The sequence below is a fragment of the Ursus americanus genome, chromosome 24 (assembly GCF_024610735.1).
Source record: "Ursus americanus isolate L20-20 chromosome 24, mUrsAme1.1.p, whole genome shotgun sequence".
NCBI classification, from domain to species: domain Eukaryota; kingdom Metazoa; phylum Chordata; class Mammalia; order Carnivora; family Ursidae; genus Ursus; species Ursus americanus.
This window is the reverse complement of record NC_142150.1, coordinates 31,554,837-31,574,858: the sequence shown is the minus strand read 5'-3', so window position 1 is coordinate 31,574,858 and position 20,022 is coordinate 31,554,837. Positions and strand designations below refer to the sequence as shown.

Below are 20,022 nucleotides of genomic sequence, written 5' to 3'. Positions count from 1 at the left end.
AAAGACTCCGCAAAAGACGCATGGGTGGAGTCCGACGTAATAGAAAGTCATTCTAACATAGGCCCTTCCGCGCTATTGGCCTGACTCTCACCCTTTTTCCTTCTCCATTGGCTATTGCCTCCTTCAATGGATCAAAGTAGCCAATCGCCTAGCACCGTGGGTAAAGCCCGCCCTTCCTCCCTGTGGGGAGTAGCCAGAATAGCGTGAAGGACCAAAGGCGCTTGCGCGGGCGCGCGCTCCGCCGGTTAAAATCAGATTTTCTCAGGAGGCGGTATCGCGGTGCATGAATATTGATTACGCAGCGCCGCGCGGAGCGCCCGCCCCTCTCGGCTGGCCGACGCTCGCGGCTCGCGCTCGGGCTCGCGATGGGGAAGAAGTCCCGGGCGGTACCCGGCCGCAGGCCCATCTTGCAGCTCTCGCCGCCGGGGCCTCGAAGCAACACGCCGGGCAGGGATCCGGAGCCGGAACCCGACACGGAACCGGACTCGACGGTGGCGGCGCCTAGCCAAACAGCTCCGGCGGCGCCACCGACGACAACAACCACGGTGACTACTGCCGCCGCGGCCCCGGACGACTCGCCTTCAGAAGGTAAAGGTGCGCGAGGCCCCGATACTTAGGTGGGGCGTCCGAAACTCGAGCTCGGGGCTTGCGGCCTACGGCAGGGCCGCGGGAGGAAGAGAAACCCGGGCGGGCGGGCTTCCTCCGCATCCGAGGCCTGCTGCGTGGGGCCCGAGGGGAGGACCACTGTGGGCCCCAGGGCGGCGGAAGGGGCCGGCGGCGGCGCTATGCGCGCCCGCCCGACTGACTGATGGAGAGGCGCCATCTCTGGTGCAGGGCTTGGCCTGGCCTCCCGAGTCTCCTCGACGTGCACCTTTGGCTTTGCATAATTTACGGGATATTTGTGAAAGTACGAGCTTCTCGTCCGAGGCCTCGTGACCAGGAACCTGGCCTTTAACACACGTCATGTGCTTTTCCCTTCGTTTTTGTTGAAACCGAAAGGGACCCTTTAGAAGTGAGCAAACCCATTTTATTATGCCAGCCAAAGCGAACGTAACCCCAAATTGGCAGGTATCCCCAGGATTCCTGCAGAAGTGGAACTGGTGGGTTCCCAAGTACTTGTTTGTGCCCAGAATGGTACTTGGATTAAGAGTAACTGTTCAGCGCTGCTACGGGGGCCACATGCCCGAGAAGCCGCGACCGTTTCAGGCGCTAAAAAATCTCGTTGGGTAGTTCATGCGGAGGGAAAAAAAATGCTATAGCTGTATTGTTGTAAAGGCCCAGTGGTAGCCCGGAAATTTATTGTGTATGTGTGTGTGTATTTTTAAATTTTTGCATTATTTCAGATGTGCTTTTACGTACCATAATCATATTCTTAATGTTAAAGTCACTAGTCACGTGGAAGAGGCTAGATATGCTTGTTTATCATCTCCCGATTATTTGGGTCAGTGATGAATTTACACACCCTGCTTTCATATTGATGAAATTTAGACTTGGAAGGTCAAATCGAAGATTGTTTTGTCACCTGTAGTGTTTTCTCTGGTCCACCCGCACACTAGTTTTCTTTTGTTCCCTTTTTAAATCCAGATGAACAGGAAGTGGTGGTGGAGGTTCCCAAAGTTGTTCAGAATCCTCCCAAACCAGTCATGACCACCAGACCTACAGCCGTTAAAGCAACAGGTACAATTTTTTTTTTCACGTTTTCTACAACGTCTTTCATTAGGATCAGATTGGGTTTGTATATAAGGTATTTTGTTGAATGCTTCAGTGTTGCTAACTTATATTTCTCCCATAAAGTGGACATTTAAAATTTTTGTATCTAAGGGCTTGCAGGTATACACACTTTAACCAAAGTAAAATTTGTTGTTGCTTTTTCTCTGTTCCCAAGATACTTTGTACTACTTTTCTTCTAATGCTATTTTGTAGTTTTCTGGCTCCCCAACTAGCTTGGTGTTCTTTAGAGACATAAAGGATGTCTTTTCATTCTGTGCATTTCTTTTCCAGCACAGTGCTTTGATTGGTACCTAGCGAATATTTATGGAACTGAAAATTGCTCTTATTAAGTATTTTTTAAGCATGAAGGAATATTCGGATATATAGGAAGTGCCAAGAATGTTAGTTTTTTCTATTCTTTATATATCTTGAAAGTTCAAAATATGTTTTGTACTTAATATCTTGTAACTGATAATAATCTTATTCTTTTCAGTTTGGAGTTCTCTCTGTGCTGTATGAATACACCTGAAATAATAGATGCTCATTCCTTTCTCCTCCCACTTGCCACTTCAAAAAAAGTTGTTAAAATATGTTTTTATAATATAGTAGAGCAAGCATATTTAATATTTTTATGCAGAAGAACATTGTGGTAATATGCATGTGAAATTCTCTAAGGAAAAATTCAGATTAGCCTCTGAAATTAGATCAATAGACTACTATGATATTTTTATCCTATTGATTGTTAATAGTTTCGATAACCAAAAGGATTAAAACTGTTCAGATGTTACAGTTATTAGAAATATGACACAGTTACTGTTTGAAACTTACAAGTGAGATATACACCTAAGAAATAATTTTCTACCTAATGTAGCTATTTGATTTCCAGATTGTGCTTATTGATGTTTGAACAGTTAGCACCCCTCTCAAAAAAAGACTGGTAAGGACTATGACTCTGAAGAATGTCCTTGCTTCCTCTGATTTTAAGTAGCAACAACATCTCAGTGGTAGTCTGGGGTAGGTCCCCTGAGGCTTTTGTTTATTTTATTTTTTAAATTAATTTTACATAATAATTATGACTTTATATTCAGTGTTACTCTAAATTCATGCCTGTTCCTTATCAATGGTGAACTAAATTTTCATGTGATTAGAACTTACATGCATTTCATGACTTGCTTTTATCTTGCTTTTATTCTTTTAGCATTACTTTCTGTCTCTTTAGCATTATTTCATGTAATCCTGTAATGGTCTGATTAATCATAAATTAATACTGCATTAGGTACTGTGCTGTAATTTGCTTTACCAGTCCCCTATTTGAGTTGTTTACAGCTTTCATTTATTTAAATACAGCTGCCAGAAGCTTTGTGTGAAAAAAAATTTTGAATTATTTTGGGGGTTATATTCTCAAAGATGGGATTATCTAGCTGAAAGAAACTAGAGTTTTGTGGGTCTTGGTATATGGAACCAGATTATTCTTAAGAAGTAATTTATGTTGTCTCTACAATATTAAGTATGCCTATTTCCCCAAAATATTGGGTTTAATCATTTTCATTTATTTGCTGTTTAATAGTCATTATGTTATTAGCTTGTAAGAGGTTTGATGTGTAAGCTCTGAGGTAAAGAAAAAAGGAATAGGTGGGGCCTTGGCTAAACCTATTGAGTCTAGGGAACTACCAACCCCGGCTTGGAGAATTTTGTATCAAAATTCCATGCAGCTCACCTGGTTGGAATCTTTTACCAAAGGATGTAGAATTAAAGGCTCATGAACTCGATGATTATATATATAATTGTCTGTAAGAAGTGTTTTTGTGTAAAAATATAAATTTCCCATCTTCCCCCCCACCCCCCTAAAACATCAGTGCTGAACACTAAAGTGCATATTTTTTTCATACAGAAAGGCCTCTTTTTGTATTACTACCCTTACTAAGCTATAAGCTATTACCTTTTACTCAGAAAATCAGAAGAGTTGACTGACATGCCCCAAAACGATGAGAAATAAAATATTTGGTAACTGGAAAATGGAACATTGTCAGATGTCCACTTAAAAATCTTCCTAATCAGAGGTGCCTGGGTGGTGCAGTCGTTAAGCATCTGCCTTCGGCTCAGGGCGTGATCCCGGTTTTCTGGGATCGAGCCCCACATCAGGCTCTTCCGCTGGGAGCCTGCTTCTTCCTTTCCCACTCCCCCTGCATGTGTTCCCTCTCTTGCTGGCTGTCTCTGTCAAATAAATAAAATCTTAAAAAAAAAAAATCTTCCTAATCAGAAAAAATTAAAATTAAAAATTAAAAACATAAAAAAATAAAAATCTTCCTAACCAGTTTTAAATATTTTGGAAATTGGTATTTAATACAAGAACTTAGCTATATACTAAAAATAATGAAGGCAAGATTTATATGACTAAAGCAATGAATGTGAATTCCTATGACAAATGAAGCAATATATCTCATTAATTAATTTATGGAATTATGATAAAACTATTTTACTTTTTGATAAATCTGTTCATTTACCAAATATTTATTGAGAACATAGAATGTTGCCAGGTACAGGGAAATTTAGTCTTACTGATAGCTGAAAAATTTAGTTGTAGTTTAACATTTAATGTACTTATTATAATGAAATAATCTATAAGAAGAATATATATGTTTGCTTAACCATAACATTAGAGTGGCCACAGGTAGTACAAAAGGAAATGGCATACATAGCAGCCATCACAGAGGCCATACCTGATACCTCTTGAGTTTGAGGAAGACATTGATGATTAGTTGCCGCATTTGTGTTGTTTTGATTCTAGCACTTTGAATTCCATTACGATTTGTTGCTTCTTGTTTGAGGAAAAATCATTCAAGAAGATTTTTAGTTTTAAAAAATCTTTTTGTTTCATGTACCAAATCCTAATTGGCTTGCTTGTTTGAGATGGACACATAAAGCAACAAATTCTAAAATCAGATTTACCATGTGCTATTTTGACAGAGAGTATGTGGCTGATGATTGTGTATTTTGAGAAGGATATCAAGCAGCTGTGTGAATGAATTTATCAGCTCCAAGTGCATAATGTAATTTATACCTCTCTGTGATGGTTCAGTGATGATTTATTTTGAGGTTGTGCTCTAATCTGTAAGTAAAGTAAATGTAAACTCTGAAGAACCATGTCATATTTTTTTCTTGAGTACTTCCTGGGGCATACTGGCGTTGTTGTTATTAACATTGTTTACTGTTTTGTTTCTAGGAGGTCTGTGCCTGCTTGGTGCATATGCTGACAGTGATGATGATGAGAGTGATGTTTCAGAAAAACCAGCACAGTCTAAAGAGGCAAATGGAAACCAGTCAGCTGATATTGATAGTACATTGGCCAACTTCCTAGCGGTCAGTGGTGCTTTTGTTTGGGTTTTTAGTTATTGAAGCCACTTTGGGACCTGGATCTCAAGTAGTTAGCCTACTTTTTTGTCAGGCTTGGTGTTCTCCCCCCCTCCCTTCTTATCCCCTTCCATCCTGTTCGTTAGTCCCTCCCCATTGCTCTCTTCTCTTCTCTTTTTGTAAAGGTTGTAAGGAGGAGAAAATGGAGAATTAAAAGGTTTGGGGAACTTTTAAGTAATTGGAAGATTCGAGAAGCTGAGAACAGATTGTGTAGAATTTTTTTTTTTTTAAGATTTTTTTTAAGGTTTTTTTTTTTTTTTTTTAAGATTTTATTTATTTATTTGACAGACACAGCCAGTGAGAGAGGGAACACAAGCAGGGGGAGTGGGAGAGGAAGAAGCAGGCTCCCAGCAGAGCAGGGAGCCTGATGCAGGGTTTGATCCCAGGACACTGGGATCACGCCTTGAGCCAAAGGCAGACGCTTAATGATTGAGCCACCCACGCGCCCCTAAGATTTTATTTCTTTGACAGAGAGAGAGAGCACAAGCAGGGGGATGGCAGGCAGAGGGAGAAGCAGGCTCCCCGCTGAGCAGGGAGCCCGATGTAGGGCTCGATGTGGGGCTCCATTCCAGGACCCTGGGATCATGACCTGAGTTGAAGGCAGATACCTAACTGACTGAGCCACCCAGGCACCCCTAGAATTTTTTTTTATGGTGTTTGTCATTTCTTCAGCTTTCTGGTTTTGAGGTTATTAATGCATTTGTTAATGTTTTCATTCTAAAGGAGATTGATGCTATAACAGCTCCTCAGCCTGCAGCTCCTGTAGGAGCTTCTGCTCCACCTCCAACTCCACCTCGACCAGAGCCAAAGGAATCAGCAACGTCTGCCCTTTCTTCTACTACTTCAAATGGAACGGACTCAACTCAGACTGCAGGGTGGCAGTATGATACTCAGTGTTCATTAGCAGGAGGTAAGTTTGATCCTTTGATTTTTTTAAAGAAATCTAAAGTGCAATCTTTAAAGGTGTTCTAGGCATTGACATTCCCAAAGATGAAAACCCCTATCCTTTAGCCCTAGACTTTAGGATTTTGGCCTATTAAGTACATTGTTTAGAATATGATAAGGAGGACTATTTTCTCTAAGAATTACTAGGATAATAATTGTGTCTTTTGAAAAAAATTGGAAAAAATATTGCTCTTTTAAGCAGTTGCAGTTTATGCCAAGTGAATAATAAAAGCCATTATTTTAAAAATTCTTCTGGGGTTCAAGATACGTTTTTGGACTGTCAAACTGCTTTTTTAAGCCATGTGTGCAAAGAGGATTTGGGAAGGAGGAGTTGGACCCCCAGGGAACATTTGACAATGTCTGAAGACATTTTTGGTTGTCACAGTGGGGGGTGGGAAATTGTTAGTGCATCGAGTGGGTAAAATCTGAGATGCTAAACACCACGTAGGACTGCCCCCACCACATCAAAGAACTATCCAGCCCAGATGTTAGCAGTGCTAATGTTGAGGAACCCTGTGTTAGATTGTTATGGCTTTCGAGCTGACTTGGGATATGAGATCAGAATTGTGGAGAAATTTGTGCCTTTTTTTTTTTAATTTTTTAATTTTAATTCCAGTATAGCTAACACACAGTGTTATATTAGTTTCCAAGTGTACAGTAGAGTGATTTAGGAATTCTGTCCATCACTCTGTCCCCATCATAATAAGTTCACTCCTTAATCCCCATTACCTATTTACCTATCCCCACTCCCACCTCCCCTCTGGTAACCATCAGTTTGTTCTCTATAGTTAAGAGTCTGTTTCTTGGTTTGTTTGTCTCTCCTTTTCTTCCCTTTGCTCATTTGTTTTGTTTCTTAAATTCCACGTGAGTGAAATCTTATGGTATTTGTCTTTCTCTGAGTGACTTATTTTGCTTTGCATTATACTCTCTAGCTCTGTGTTGTTAGAAGTGGCAAGATTTCATTCTTTTTTATGGCTGAATAATATTCCATTGTGTATATATACCACCTTCTTTATCTATTGATGGATACTTGGGCTGTTTCCATAATTTGGCTATTATAAATAATGCTGCTATAAACATACGGGTGCGTATTATCCTTTCAAGTTAGTGTTTTTGTATGCTTTGGGTAAATACCCAGTTGTGTGTTCACTAAATAATGGGGTAGTTCTATTTTTAATTTTTTGAGGAACCTCCATGCTGTTTTCCACAGTGGCTGCACCAGTTTGTATTCCTACCAGCAGTGTAAGAGGGTGCTTTTTTCTCCACGTCCTCACCAACACCTGTTTCTTGTGATTTTGATTTTAGCCATTCTGACATGTGTCGGGTAATATCTTGTAGTTTTAATTTGCATTTATTTATGTGTCGTCCGTCTGTATGTCATCTTTGGAGAAATGTCTGTTCATGTCTTCTGCCTATTTTTAGTTGGATTATTTGGTTTTTGTTTGTTGTGGGGGTTTTTTTGTTTGTTTTTTAAGGATTTTATTTATTTGACAGAGAGAGACACGGGAAGAGAGAGAATGCTAGCAGGGGGAGTGGGAGAACAGGCTTCCCACTGAGCAGGGAGCCTGATGCGGGGCTTGGTCCCAGGACCCTGGGGTCATGATCTGAGCCGAAGGCAGACACTTAACAACTGAGCCACCCTGGCACCCCAGGATTATTTGGGTTTTGGGTGTTGAATTGAAGTTTTTTACATATTTTGGGTACTAACCCTTTATCAGATATGTCATTTGCAAATATCTTCCCCCATTCAGTAGGTCGTCTTTAGTTTTGTTGATGAGAAATTTGTGTTTTAAAATTTGTTTTATTTTCTTCTAGTTGGAATTGAGATGGGAGATTGGCAAGAAGTCTGGGATGAGAACACAGGATGCTATTATTATTGGAACACACAAACAAATGAAGTGACTTGGGAGTTACCCCAGTATCTTGCCACCCAGGTACAGGGATTACAACATTATCAGCCCAGGTAAGAATAGACTTGAAATTACCCAAGAAGGCAGTTAGAGTCTTATCCTTTGTTGATAATATTTGCCTTCTGTTTCTCTTGTTAAGTATGTGTGTGTCTATATATATTTGTTTTGTTTTGTTTTTAGTTCTGTAACAGGTGCTGAAGCTAATTTTGCAGTTAATACAGACGTGTATACTAAGGAGAAAAACGTTGCTGTTTCCAGTAGTAAAAGTGGACCAGTCATAGCCAAGCGAGAAGTTAAAAAGGTCAGTTTTACAATTTATCTCATTTGCTTATTTCAAATCTAAAGAATTTGACTGTTACTCTGGCACAGGTATAGACGCCTTCTGTTACTGTTTTACAACCAGTTGTGAAATAGGATAAATGCTGATTTCTTAAAGCTTTATTTAATCTAATGTTTATGTTTAATATGTTTCATTTATACCAGCTATCCAGTTTAGTAGTTCTTTTGGAACTTTAGGGCGTATCACAGAGGCTCGTTCGGTCATTGTGAAGGATGTGGGAGCAGCCAAGCAGGCAGGGCTTCAGAGCTCCTTCTTTGCTTCAGAATAGCTCTATTTTGGGGCCCCCGCATAAGTTTTTTGTTTTGTTTTGTTTTGTATTGTAATAAAGATAAGCTACCTTAAAAATTAAAAACTATTTTTAGTAAAATGAGCATTTCCATAGATTCATCAGTAAGACAAAGTAAGTTGTACCCTGTAGTACGTGTGTTGAATTTTAATTTATCTTGAATTTTATTTTTTTATTTTTTTATTTTTTTAAAGATTTTATTTATTTATTTGACAGAGATAGAGACAGCCAGCGAGAGAGGGAACACAAGCAAGGGGAGTGGGAGAGGAAGAAGCAGGCTCACAGCAGAGGAGCCTGATGTGGGGCTCGATCCCATAACGCCAGGATCACGCCCTGAGCCGAAGGCAGACGCTTAACCGCTGTGCCACCCAGGCGCCCCTAATTTATCTTGAATTTTAAGTGATGGGTTTGAATGGGGAGTATAGTAAAAAGTACTTTTTAGGGGGCGCTTGACTGACCCAAGTCAGTAGGTAGAGCATGTAACCCTTGATCTCAAGCTCCATGTTGGGTGTGGAGCCTGCTTAAATAATAAACACACACACACACACACACACACACACACACACATACACACTTCCAGAATAATTTGGTATTTATAACTGTAGGAGGGAAGTAGATTAAATATTACCCCAATGAAGGAAATGGGCACTTTAAGTTTAATCACACATTTCATTTTAGAATTATTTCACTTTCCTCTAAATCACCTTTCTAGCATACCTGTGAAGTTACGTCATTATACAGAAGAGTGGAGATTTATCCAGTCATATGTTGAGTTGACAAAACTCAGATCTTATTTATTTTTTAAAATTCTGCTTCTGCTAACCTGCCTTTAGACTTGGAAAATAGGGGGGAAGATATGTATGAATCCCACCGAAAACTAGGTTCTAGTTCAAACACTGCTTTCCTAAAGTAACAGTGTTTGTATTATGTTCACGTAAGGAAAATGTACAAACATATGTACTAATCTGTTGGTAGTCAGTGGTTTTTAAGAATACCCAGTGATTGGGGGTGCTCAGTTGGTTAAGCATCTGCCTTTGGCTCAGGTCGTAATCCCAGAGTTCTGGGATCAAGTTCCGCATCAGGCTCCCTGCTCAGCAGGAAGTCTGCTTCTCCCTCTCCATCTATACCTTCCCCCCCGCTCATGCTCTGTCTCTCTCTCTCTCTCAAATAAATAAATAAAATCTTAAAAAAGAAGAAAAGAAAATCCAGTGATTGAAAAATATAGTCATTTTTAGCATGAACAAATTGAATATGTATTCAGGTGAGGTGTTTTATTTATTATTTTAGATAAATGAGATTATTTTATTCTTTATAGGAAGTAAATGAAGGAATTCAGGCTCTCTCAAATAGTGAGGAGGAGAAGAAAGGGGTGGCAGCATCACTGCTTGCTCCCTTGTTGCCTGAGGGAATAAAAGAGGAAGAAGAAAGATGGAGAAGAAAAGTAATTTGTAAAGAAGCAGAGCCAGCTTCAGAAGTGAAAGAAGCAAGTACAACAGCAGAAGAAGCAGCAACAGTAGTAAAACCACAGGAAATTACATTGGACAACATGGAAGACCCTTCTCAGGAGGATCTTTGCAGTGTTGTTCAATCTGGAGAGAGTGAAGAAGAAGAGGAACAAGATACCCTTGAGCTGGAGCTTGTTTTGGAAAGAAAAAAAGTAAGGTTTTAGAGCTTTTGTTACATGTCTTTTCTCCCTTCAGTAGTAGTAGACCCTGGGATCGTTGTGCTCGGTTTACTGCCATTTTTGGGATTTTGTTTTTCTTAACCTTTTGTCTAGGTATGTTTAGGCTTCTGTAAGAAAAACTTGAACTGTGGAGTTGTAGTTCTTTTGGTTCCTGATGATACTTTTGGTAGTTGACAACTATCAAAGAAAACAACTATCAAACTAATAAAGACTGATACTGCTCTGATTTAAAGATAGATAGATACAGTGAATAATGTATCTTTTATTTAGCTTCTTAACAAATGAGCATTGTAAATTCTTGATAATAACTTGGTTTTTAACCCAACAGTTAAAGTACGGGTTGACTTCCAGTGATCACCCATGGGATTGTTCACATAGTTAAATGGGCCTTGTAAAATTAAGAGGAACCAATAATTTCATGTGCTTTCCTTTCAAAAAAGATGGCCCACAGGAAACTTCCCTGATTGAGAAATTGATTTTTACCTATTTTCTGCCCTGATTTTTCTTGGAACAGTTTCATCTACCGCTACTTTGAGTATGAAGCAAATCTTAATGGGTGTTATAACAGCAATATCTTCTTGAAGCTTTCCCCGTTTTGAAAAATTTGAAGCTATGGAGAGGGACAGGCAAAGTTAGACTTTATTGTGTTCATACATTGGAAAATTTGTCTCTTAGTGGATCTCTAGGACCTATCCCCTTCAAATAGGTATTTGTCAACTATAATCATGAATAAGATTTACTGGATACTAATTAAAAATATGAGCATAATGTTTGGCTCTGATGGAAAAATATATTAAATACTTACTGTCCTCAAAGGATTTTAATTCTCATAATATGTGGTTATCATTTTTGGTATTCACAAATGTTTAAATGTTGATAAACAGCTAATGACACTCTAACTTTGTTATGTTCATCCTAGGCAGAGTTACGAGCCTTGGAGGAAGGAGATGGTAGTGTGTCAGGGTCTAGTCCATGTTCTGACATCAGCCAGCCAGCATCTCAGGATGGAATGCGTAGACTTATGTCTAAAAGGGGGAAATGGAAGATGTTTGTTCGAGCTACAAGTCCAGAATCTACCAGTCGGAGTTCTAGCAAAACTGGACGAGAGACTCCAGAAAATGGAGAAACTGGTAATTCGTGTTTTACTTTAAACTTTCAGAGTTGAGAGATAGAGAGTGGAAATCCTTTCCCTTTTTTGATTCCCACTTCAGCAAAAAGAAAGAGATAACACTTACCCTTTTATGGGAGTGCTAGAAAGGAAGCTTCCTGTCACTTCTCTCCTTTTCCTACTTCACCTCCAGTGGAGGAGTGAGAGTTAAGAGTTGCCATCCATTGGGTTGTAGATTCACTACTGACTGGGGACTATCTCAAAAGCAGAAAAGCAAGATTGACTCCTCTTTTTTAAAAAATGCTACTACAGTAGTCTTGATCTGTGTTAAGCCTACGGGCTCTCCTTAGCTCACTGTTTACAGTTGGTAAGCAAGGCAGGCAAGGACCACGTCTGGCAAGCCCAGCGTCGTCTGTGCTCTCTCTGTGTACAGGTTGCCCAGCCTCTGCTTAGTTGTTTAGATGGATTGGTCCTTTCATGTGGACCCAGCTTATCTCTGTTCAGGGTAATGTAGAAGAGACCCTGCTGCATCTTTCTAATCTATTATCAGAACTGGTATCTTGGGGTGCTTGGGTGGCTCAGTCAGTTAAGTGTGTGTCTTCTGCTGGGATCAAGCCCAAAATGGGGCTCCCTGCTCAGCGGGAAGTCTGCTTCTCCCTCTCCCTCTACCTCTCCCCGGGTTGTACTTTCTCTCTCTCTCTCTCAAATAAATAAATTAAATCTTAAAGAAAAAGAGAACTAATATCTTAATCTCCATTTGGCCCTAATTCTGTAGTGGAAAATTAACAGTAAGATTTGAGCACCAAACCTTATTAGTTTGGCTTAGCCTAACAGAAGATACCTTTATAGCTTATGGTTAAAAAACAACAAATAAAAACCAGTAATAAGTAAATGCAAACATCCTTGTTTGATTTTTTTCTTTTCAGTCAACAATATAGAAGAATATGAAGTAGAAATCTAAAAGTCCCCCTTCATCTTTTTCCTATTCTCATTCTCTACCCCTGAAGTCTGTTTTCTCTGTCCTTTGACTATATTCTTCTAGACCTTTTCCTCTGTGTTCATTTTCTAGTTGTGTATGTATGTATAATATATACATGTAATATGTAATTTTTGCCATAAATGAGATTAACCACATGGATTGTTAGGTGACATACTTTTTTCACTTAAAGCGTTTAAATTATTTTTTTTAACCTCTAAGTAGTATAGATGTTTTCATTTAACTCTTTTCTATCAATGGACATTTAAGTTGTGTTCATGTTTAACTCTTCAAAATAATATTGCATTTGTATCATCCAGTAATACCTACAAGCCATTCAAATGTTCATCCAAGATAGAATGGATAAATTCTATTGTGTTCTTTTTTTTCCCTTTTTTTTTTTTTAAGATTTTATTTGAAAGAGCACGAGCAGAGAGTAGGTGGGCAGAGGGAGAGGGAGAAGCAGGCTCCCCACTGAGCAGGGAGCGCAATGCAGGGCTTGATCCCAGGACCCTGGGGTCATGACCCAAGCCAAAGGCAGATGCCCAAACAACTGAGCCACCCAGATGCCCCAATTCTAATGTATTCTTGCAATTGAATACTAAACAGCAGTGAAATATGAATGATCTACAATTAGTATGCATCAACATTATTCTAAGAAACAGTAGTATTAAATTTAAAAAGCTACAGGAGAATGCATATGTTAACATTCTGTTTATATAAGTTGGAAAATAGGCAAAAATACTGTGCTTAAAGACCCATCCATGATGAAACTAAAGGAAAGTACTTACACCATTGGAGTAGAGATCACTATGTCTGGTGTGGATATGATAGCAGAGGCACTGTGAACTGCAGAAGTGCCAGTGATAGCCCTTCATACTGCTGGGTTGTAGTTACTTGAGTGCTTACTTCATTCTTTATATTTATTATGACACTTAACAATAAAGACAATGCTATAATAAACATTCTGGTATATATGTCTTTATGTAGATTATAGTGTCATTATAGTATAGATTCCTAGAGATATATTGCTAGGTCAAGGGGTCTGTACATTTTAATTTGATAGATACTAATTGTCCTCTAAAATATTTTAGTCTTAGGGGTGTCTGGGTGGTTGTTGGTTGGGCATCTGACTTCGGATCAGGTTGTGATCTCAGGATCCTGGGATCGAGCCCTGCATCAGGCTCCATGCTCCGTGGGGAGTCTGCCTCTTCCTCTTCCTCTGCCCCTCTACCTGCTCATGCTCTCTCTTTCTCTCTCAAATAAATAAAAAAATCTTTAAAACATTATATTCTAGTCTTAGAGCTCTGGCGGTGCTATAAATTGTTAAATTCTTGTACCTACCACCAAATGTAAGATGTCTAATATACTAGTGAGTTATAAACCAATAAGAGAGAGGTTGGTTTCAATTTGAAAATGCAGGAGTATTAATGATAAAGAGCAAGGCCATTACATGATGAGGTTAAGTACTTAAGATAAACTTTGAGGCTAATAAAAGCTGTTGAAAGTGATTTAAAGGTCACATTACTTCTTTAGATCAAGGATTAACCAGAGTCAAGAAAAAACTTAAATTGGTTATTTTTCTTAAAAAATGACTGATAGGGGTGCCTGGGTGGCTGGGGCGCCTGAGTGGCTCAGTTGTTAAGCGTCTGCCTTAGGCTCAGGGCGTGATCCCGGTGTTAGGGGATCGAGCCCTGCATCAGGCTCCTCTGCTGGGAGCCTGCTTCTTCCTCTCCCACTCCCCCTGCTTGTGTTCCCTCTCTCGCTGGCTGGCTGTCTCTCTCTCTCTCTCTCAAATAAATAAATAAAATCTTAAAAAAAAAATTACTGATAGTCTCATGACAGAATGATTTGCATTGTATATGTGGGTTAGTTTGGTAAGCAGGTGGTAAGCAAACATACCAGGGTTCATATCTGTTACTCCATTTAAGTTGATGGTCAGCTGCTTCTCTTTTGATGATTCCCACTAACAGACATCACCAACCAGAAGAGTAGGTGCGTCCAATAAAGATTGTCCACAGGTCTTAACCAGTTCAGAAATAAGGTTATCAGGTAGTTTAAAATTTATGTTTCTCTGATTTTAAAAGCCTTTTTTCAAAACCCAATTCATAAAGAACCCTTATATATCCTTATACAAGGATATATATCTTAGGTTTGATATGTAGCCTTTAAAAGTAATTAAAGCAGTGGTATTCTGGAACAGGAGATTAGAAAAATTAAACAGATGAAGAGAAAGGGAAAGCAGAGACTACAGGGTAATGTAAAACAAATTAAGTGTTATTTATAGACCTTTAAAGAAACGTGATTATAAAGGATAAAGTTTTTTGGCTTTATAAAGACAGTAGGTAGATAAGTCATTAGGGTTTCTTTAATAAGGAAAACAGGCAAAGGAAAAAGAACTAATAACCTTTTTCAAATATCTTTGCTACAGGGGTAAGAAAATATATATGGGATACTATGTTAGTATTGGTCCTTTTATTTAATTTCACATGGTTTCTTTTGTAGTAGTTGGTGCTGACACTTCAGAAAAAATAGATGAGAATTCAGACAAAGAGATGGAGGTAGAAGAATCTCCAGAGAAGATAAAAGTACAGACAGCGCCTAAAGAAGAAGAACAGGATTTGAAAGTATGTATATTATTTAATACAGCTTGACAGATAAATATTTTTAAATTGGGCAGCCATTAAAGTACATTCTCTTTTAGCAAGTACAGTGACCTTTACTTATCTCTATATATAAATGATTTATGTAGTTAGGTGAAAAGGTCATATTTCAGGCTGAAACATGGAATTATAAGACTGACTTGTTGCAGAGAAATTATCTAAAATTCTAAATGCATTAATTGCTTTCTTAAAAGGTAAGCCTTCATTGGGAAGCAATAACACCTTATCAAATGTAGGCTTCTCTAGTTTGGAAGTACTGAAGAGCCCAAAAGTCACAAATTTAATTCCTGCATGAACTACTTGTCCTTACACAACGGTAAATTTGGTTCCAGTTTTATTTCAAGCCTGATATGACAACTGGACCACCTAAGTATGAGGCTCCTTAAGGATGATCTGTTGGAAAAACTATTTAGCACAGTCATTTGACCTGAAAGAGTTTATCCAGTCACTGACTAGTGTGCAACCATGTGAAAGGGACTGGGAGAATTAACTTTTTTTTCAGTGTGTAGATAGTAAAAGCAATTAGTAATGCATAAATGATAGTTTGGACACTATTGGGAATTGTATCATTTAACAGCTCTTTACACCTGTTGAATCCTGTGTTGTCTCAGAGTACATACACATTTAATTTCTCTAGACTTGTTATTATTTATCACTTGTTATGTGAATTAATTTACTTAAATTAGAATCTTCTCTACATAACTGTTTAGATGCAGCTGTTTAAGAAGGGCTGTTTCTAGGCACACCCATTTTTTTAAGCATATTTACGAATAAATGAAAGATTTTACATAATATAGGAAATACTGCTGATTGAATTTTATTTATTCCTTTTTTTCTTTCTTGCATTACAGTTTCAGATTGGAGAACTGGCAAATACCCTGACAAGTAAATTTGAATTCCTAGGCATTAATAGACAGTCCATCTCCAACTTTCATGTGCTGCTCCTACAGACTGAGGTAATTTAGCCATTTTGGGTATAGTTGGTCTTAGAGTAAAATGCTGTATATGTGAGGCATTTGTTTTACCTGTTTTATTTTATTTTATTTTTTTAAAGATTTTATTTATCAGAGAGTGAGAGAGAGAGACTATAAGCAGGGGGGAGGGGCAGAGGGAGAAACAAGACTCCCTGATGAGCAGGGAGCCTGACATGGGACTGGATCCTAGGACCCTGGGATCATGACCTGAGCTGAAGGCAGACGCTTAACTGACTGAGCCATGCAGTCTCCCTTGTTTTAATCCTAAATTTTAATATTTAATGTTGGTGCACATTTGAACTACCAACCCAGGAAATAAAACTGTGTTTTAGCTAAAGCAAAATATAATTATGAAGATAAATACTGAGATTGAGATTTTGTGTGTGTGGATACCACCTTCAATAGGCATATATTTTATTTAAAAAATTTTTTTTGTGGGGTGCACCTGGTGATTCAGTCAGTTAAGCATCCAACTTGATTTCGGCTCAGGTTATAATCTCAGGGTGGTAAGATTGAGCCCCACATGGGGCTCAGTTTTAAGCATCAAGTCTGCTTCTCCTTCTCCCCTCCCCCACTTGTTCTCTCTCTCTCCCTCCTTTCCTCCCTCTCTCTCTCAAATAAATAAATAAAATCTTTAAAAATATTTTTTTTAGGGGCGCCTGGGTGGCTCAGTCGTTAGGCGTCTGCTTTTGGCTCAGGTCATGATCCCAGGACCCTGGGATTGAGTCCCGCATCGGCCTCCTTGCTCAGCGGGAAGCCTGCTTCTCCCTCTCCCACTCCCCCTGCTTGTGTTCCCTCTCTCGCTCTCTCAATCTCTGTCAAATAAATAAAATCTTTAAAAATATATATATTTTTTTTAATTTTATTTTTTATTATTATTTTTTAATGTAAGCTCTATGCCCAATGTGGGGCTTGAACTCAAGGCCCTGAGATGAAGAGTCGCATGCTCCACTGGCTGTGAATGGGCACGTATTTTAATATAGACCTGTTTTCTAACAGTTCTATTGACAGTGATCAGATGAGGCCATGTAACGTTGAAAGACTTATAAGTGCTACAGGATTATAAATCTATTTAAGAAGAAAAGTTCTGGGGGCACCTGGGTGGGTTAGTCGGTTGGGCATCTCCCTTTGGCTCTGGTTGTGATCTCTGGGTCCTGGGTCAAGTCCTGCATTGGACTCCCTATTCGGTGGGAAGTCTGCTTCTCCCTCTGCGCCTCCCCCTGCTCATGCTTGCTCTCTCTCTCTCTCCCCCACGTGAATGAATAAAATCTTAAAAAAAAAAAAGGAAGAAGAAAAGTTCTGAGTCCTATTTGTAACCTGCCTAGTTTACAGCATGGCAGGTTACATTTTAGTAAGGAGCTCTTGTAGGAAGCTGACTTCCATAAGGACTGAAACCTTTGTTTTTGATGAAGAACATTACTGAACTGAATGAACTATCACCAAACGAAGGTACAGTTGCTAGGGAATTAATATAGTCCAAAGGGGAAAACAAAAACTGCGGCTCATTTTCACAGGTATTGGAGAGGTGGCAGTGTAAAACGTACTGGATACTGGAGTCCAGTCTGATTTTTCAGAACTCTGCAGAGCAAACAAGATTTTTTATGAAATTAAGACAGGATTTTATTTTATTTATTTATTTATTTATTTAGGTCTACTCTCTTTTTGTGAGAATATAGCAATACAGTCATGGACTAGAAAATAAGTTCCTTTTACTTCTGCCTGCTGTAATAACAAGAAGTCTTTAACTTATTTCTCCGTTTGTTGATTCTAGACTCGGATTGCAGACTGGAGGGAAGGGGCTCTTAATGGAAACTACCTTAAACGAAAACTTCAGGATGCAGCAGAACAACTAAAACAGTATGAAATAAACGCCACTCCTAAAGGCTGGTCCTGCCACTGGGACAGGTACGCACTCTTCTCCCCTTTTCACCTTTCACCTTTGACATCTCAGACATGATTTGTGATCACCACCACCTGACGACATGACAGCCTGTCTGGAGACTGAGAGCAGCTGCAGTTAGCGGTGCTGGGCAGGCAGAGCACCGCGAGCACTTACAGAGTTTGGGCCGGCCACATGGAGAAACAAAAAACAATGTTTAAAGTGTTCGATGTAACGGATTTTTTCCCAAGATGGACAAAGCTGGTTTTTACTCTCCAGAGTGTTGTTGCACGGAGTAGGGCGGGCTTGGGGGTTAAGCGCATGCGAGAGCTCTGTGCGCTTTACAGGACCTCTGGAAGCAACTACTCCTGATTAACCTCGGTGAAGTTAAGGAAAGCTTCGTGCCTGAAGATGTGAATGAAGAACAAGATTACTATCTTCTGCCAGCAGGTCAGATGAAAACATTTCTTTTTATATTTGGCTTTTCTTGATTTTTTTTTTCGTTATTTGAAATCTTTGCTCTTTTATTTTTCAGCTCCCAGATCCTCTCCCTCTCTTTAGCTTTCACTGTGTTTGATATCAAGAGTATGAAATGTGAATTCCACGGTCCAAGAGGGGAAGAGTCACCTTTCGCAAACTTCGTTGTTCTCTTCTTTGGAAGGGAAATTAGTGTTCTAGGATATTGAGTCCCTTCGTTAATGAAACTTGAAACCCTGTTAAGCATTGGCAAAAAAAAAAAAAAAGTGTGAGAGGTGTTTTCTAAGTCATCTGTTGGAATGAGAGGGCTCAGGGCTGTATTCACAGAGCTGCTGGCAGTGCAAATAGCTTTGAATTATCCTTGGTTCTTCATCCTCAATTGTCAAAGCTCTTTGTTGCCTTTGTGAATAGCAGTCCATTAAGAAGAGGTTCGTCCCTGTGAGAGCAGACTGCTGTCCTGGGACAGGACCAAATGGAAGTGTCTTTGTAGGAGAATGGGTCTTAAAACGTGTGTTTTCTTTCTTGTAATTTAGGGATCATAGACGATATTTCTATGTAAACGAACAGTCGGGCGAGTCTCAGTGGGAGTTTCCAGATGGTGAGGAGGAGGAGGAAGAAAGCCAAGCACAAGAAAGTAGAGACGAGACTCTTCCTAAACAGACCTTGAAAGACAAAACTGGCACTGATTCAAATTCTGCAGAATCTTCTGAGAATTCCACAGGTGGGACAATTTACCCTGTACTAATTGGAGAGAAATAATTTTGGAGAAAAAAAAGACTCGTGTTGATATCATAAAAGAAGAAAATAATTCAAATCATGATAAAAATTTCTAGTTAAAAAATAGTGGCTTGACATAAAATTGCAAGTTAATACTGAAGAAAACTAAGGCAGTGACTGCTTGGAAATCAACATACTATTAATATCAGACCTTGCTAAAACATGAAATGATGAGCCAGTATATTTGATTTTAAAAGAGTGTCCCAGAGGTGCTCCCATCTGCTTGTTAGATGGGATGCTTCCTGATTCATGCATCATTTAATAAAGCCAATTAGATCTTAACAACAACAACAAAAAGTTTGTCCTATAACCAGGCTGTCATGCTTTAGACAAAGCTGTGTATCCACTAACAAGAATGCAAATTAATGTTAAGGAACTAGCAGCTGAATTGTCAATATGTGGGGTGATAATAGGAGATTTTGTTCTGTCTTTCTACAGAAAACTTAGTCTGTTGAATTGCAGCCTCATTTTTCCACTCCACTCATCTTGTAAGACATATGGTTGCTACAAATTAAAATGTTCTGAAGAAATGTATGAAACCATGACCATTATTTCAGAGATGCAAAATAATTGGTGTGGTGCAAATTGGCAACAATATTCTAGTATAAAACAATCAGGATGGCTCTCAGTGCTTTTAAAGTTTTCATAGACGTCTTTAGTTTTGTTGTATACATTTTTAAAAAGGCTTTCATAGTTCCTCAGTTACTTTGAGAATCTGAGAGCTTCTCTAAAGAGAATGGCTTGTTTTCCACATTATGGAAGAAGATGTTTTTTTTTCCCCTTCTGAATCCACCATTCTTGGAATAACAAAAATAAGTGAATAGTGAAGCATAGTAAAGACTATGATTAGCAACCATTTTGATCTAAAAAACTGGTAGCTCT

The 20,022-nt window shown here is 39.0% G+C and overlaps 1 protein-coding gene across 6 annotated transcripts in view; it reads left to right on the top strand.

The window, feature by feature from the left end:
* Positions 1-237: 237 nt before the first annotated feature.
* The window catches only part of FNBP4 (formin binding protein 4), a 35,670-nt gene continuing 15,885 nt past the window's right edge, over positions 238-20,022 (top strand). The window contains exons 1-13 of one of the 6 annotated variants that reach the window (XR_015721429.1): positions 239-594; positions 1,585-1,677; positions 4,934-5,070; positions 5,845-6,031; positions 7,882-8,029; positions 8,157-8,277; positions 9,918-10,259; positions 11,206-11,416; positions 14,876-14,997; positions 15,885-15,989; positions 17,779-17,912; positions 18,234-18,336; positions 18,897-19,035. Coding sequence is in view for 5 of the 6 variants with exons in the window: in XM_045786671.2 (XP_045642627.1) it covers positions 366-594; positions 1,585-1,677; positions 4,934-5,070; positions 5,845-6,031; positions 7,882-8,029; positions 8,157-8,277; positions 9,918-10,259; positions 11,206-11,416; positions 14,876-14,997; positions 15,885-15,989; positions 17,779-17,912; positions 18,897-19,084 (2,017 nt within the window). In the remaining variant the exon portion in view is untranslated. Of the gene's footprint in view, positions 595-1,584; positions 1,678-4,933; positions 5,071-5,844; positions 6,032-7,881; positions 8,030-8,156; positions 8,278-9,917; positions 10,260-11,205; positions 11,417-14,875; positions 14,998-15,884; positions 15,990-17,778; positions 17,913-18,233; positions 18,388-18,896; positions 19,085-20,022 lie in introns of those variants that run through there. The other 5 variants (XM_045786672.2, XM_087854859.1, XM_045786671.2 and 2 more) reach the window with 5 other exon arrangements.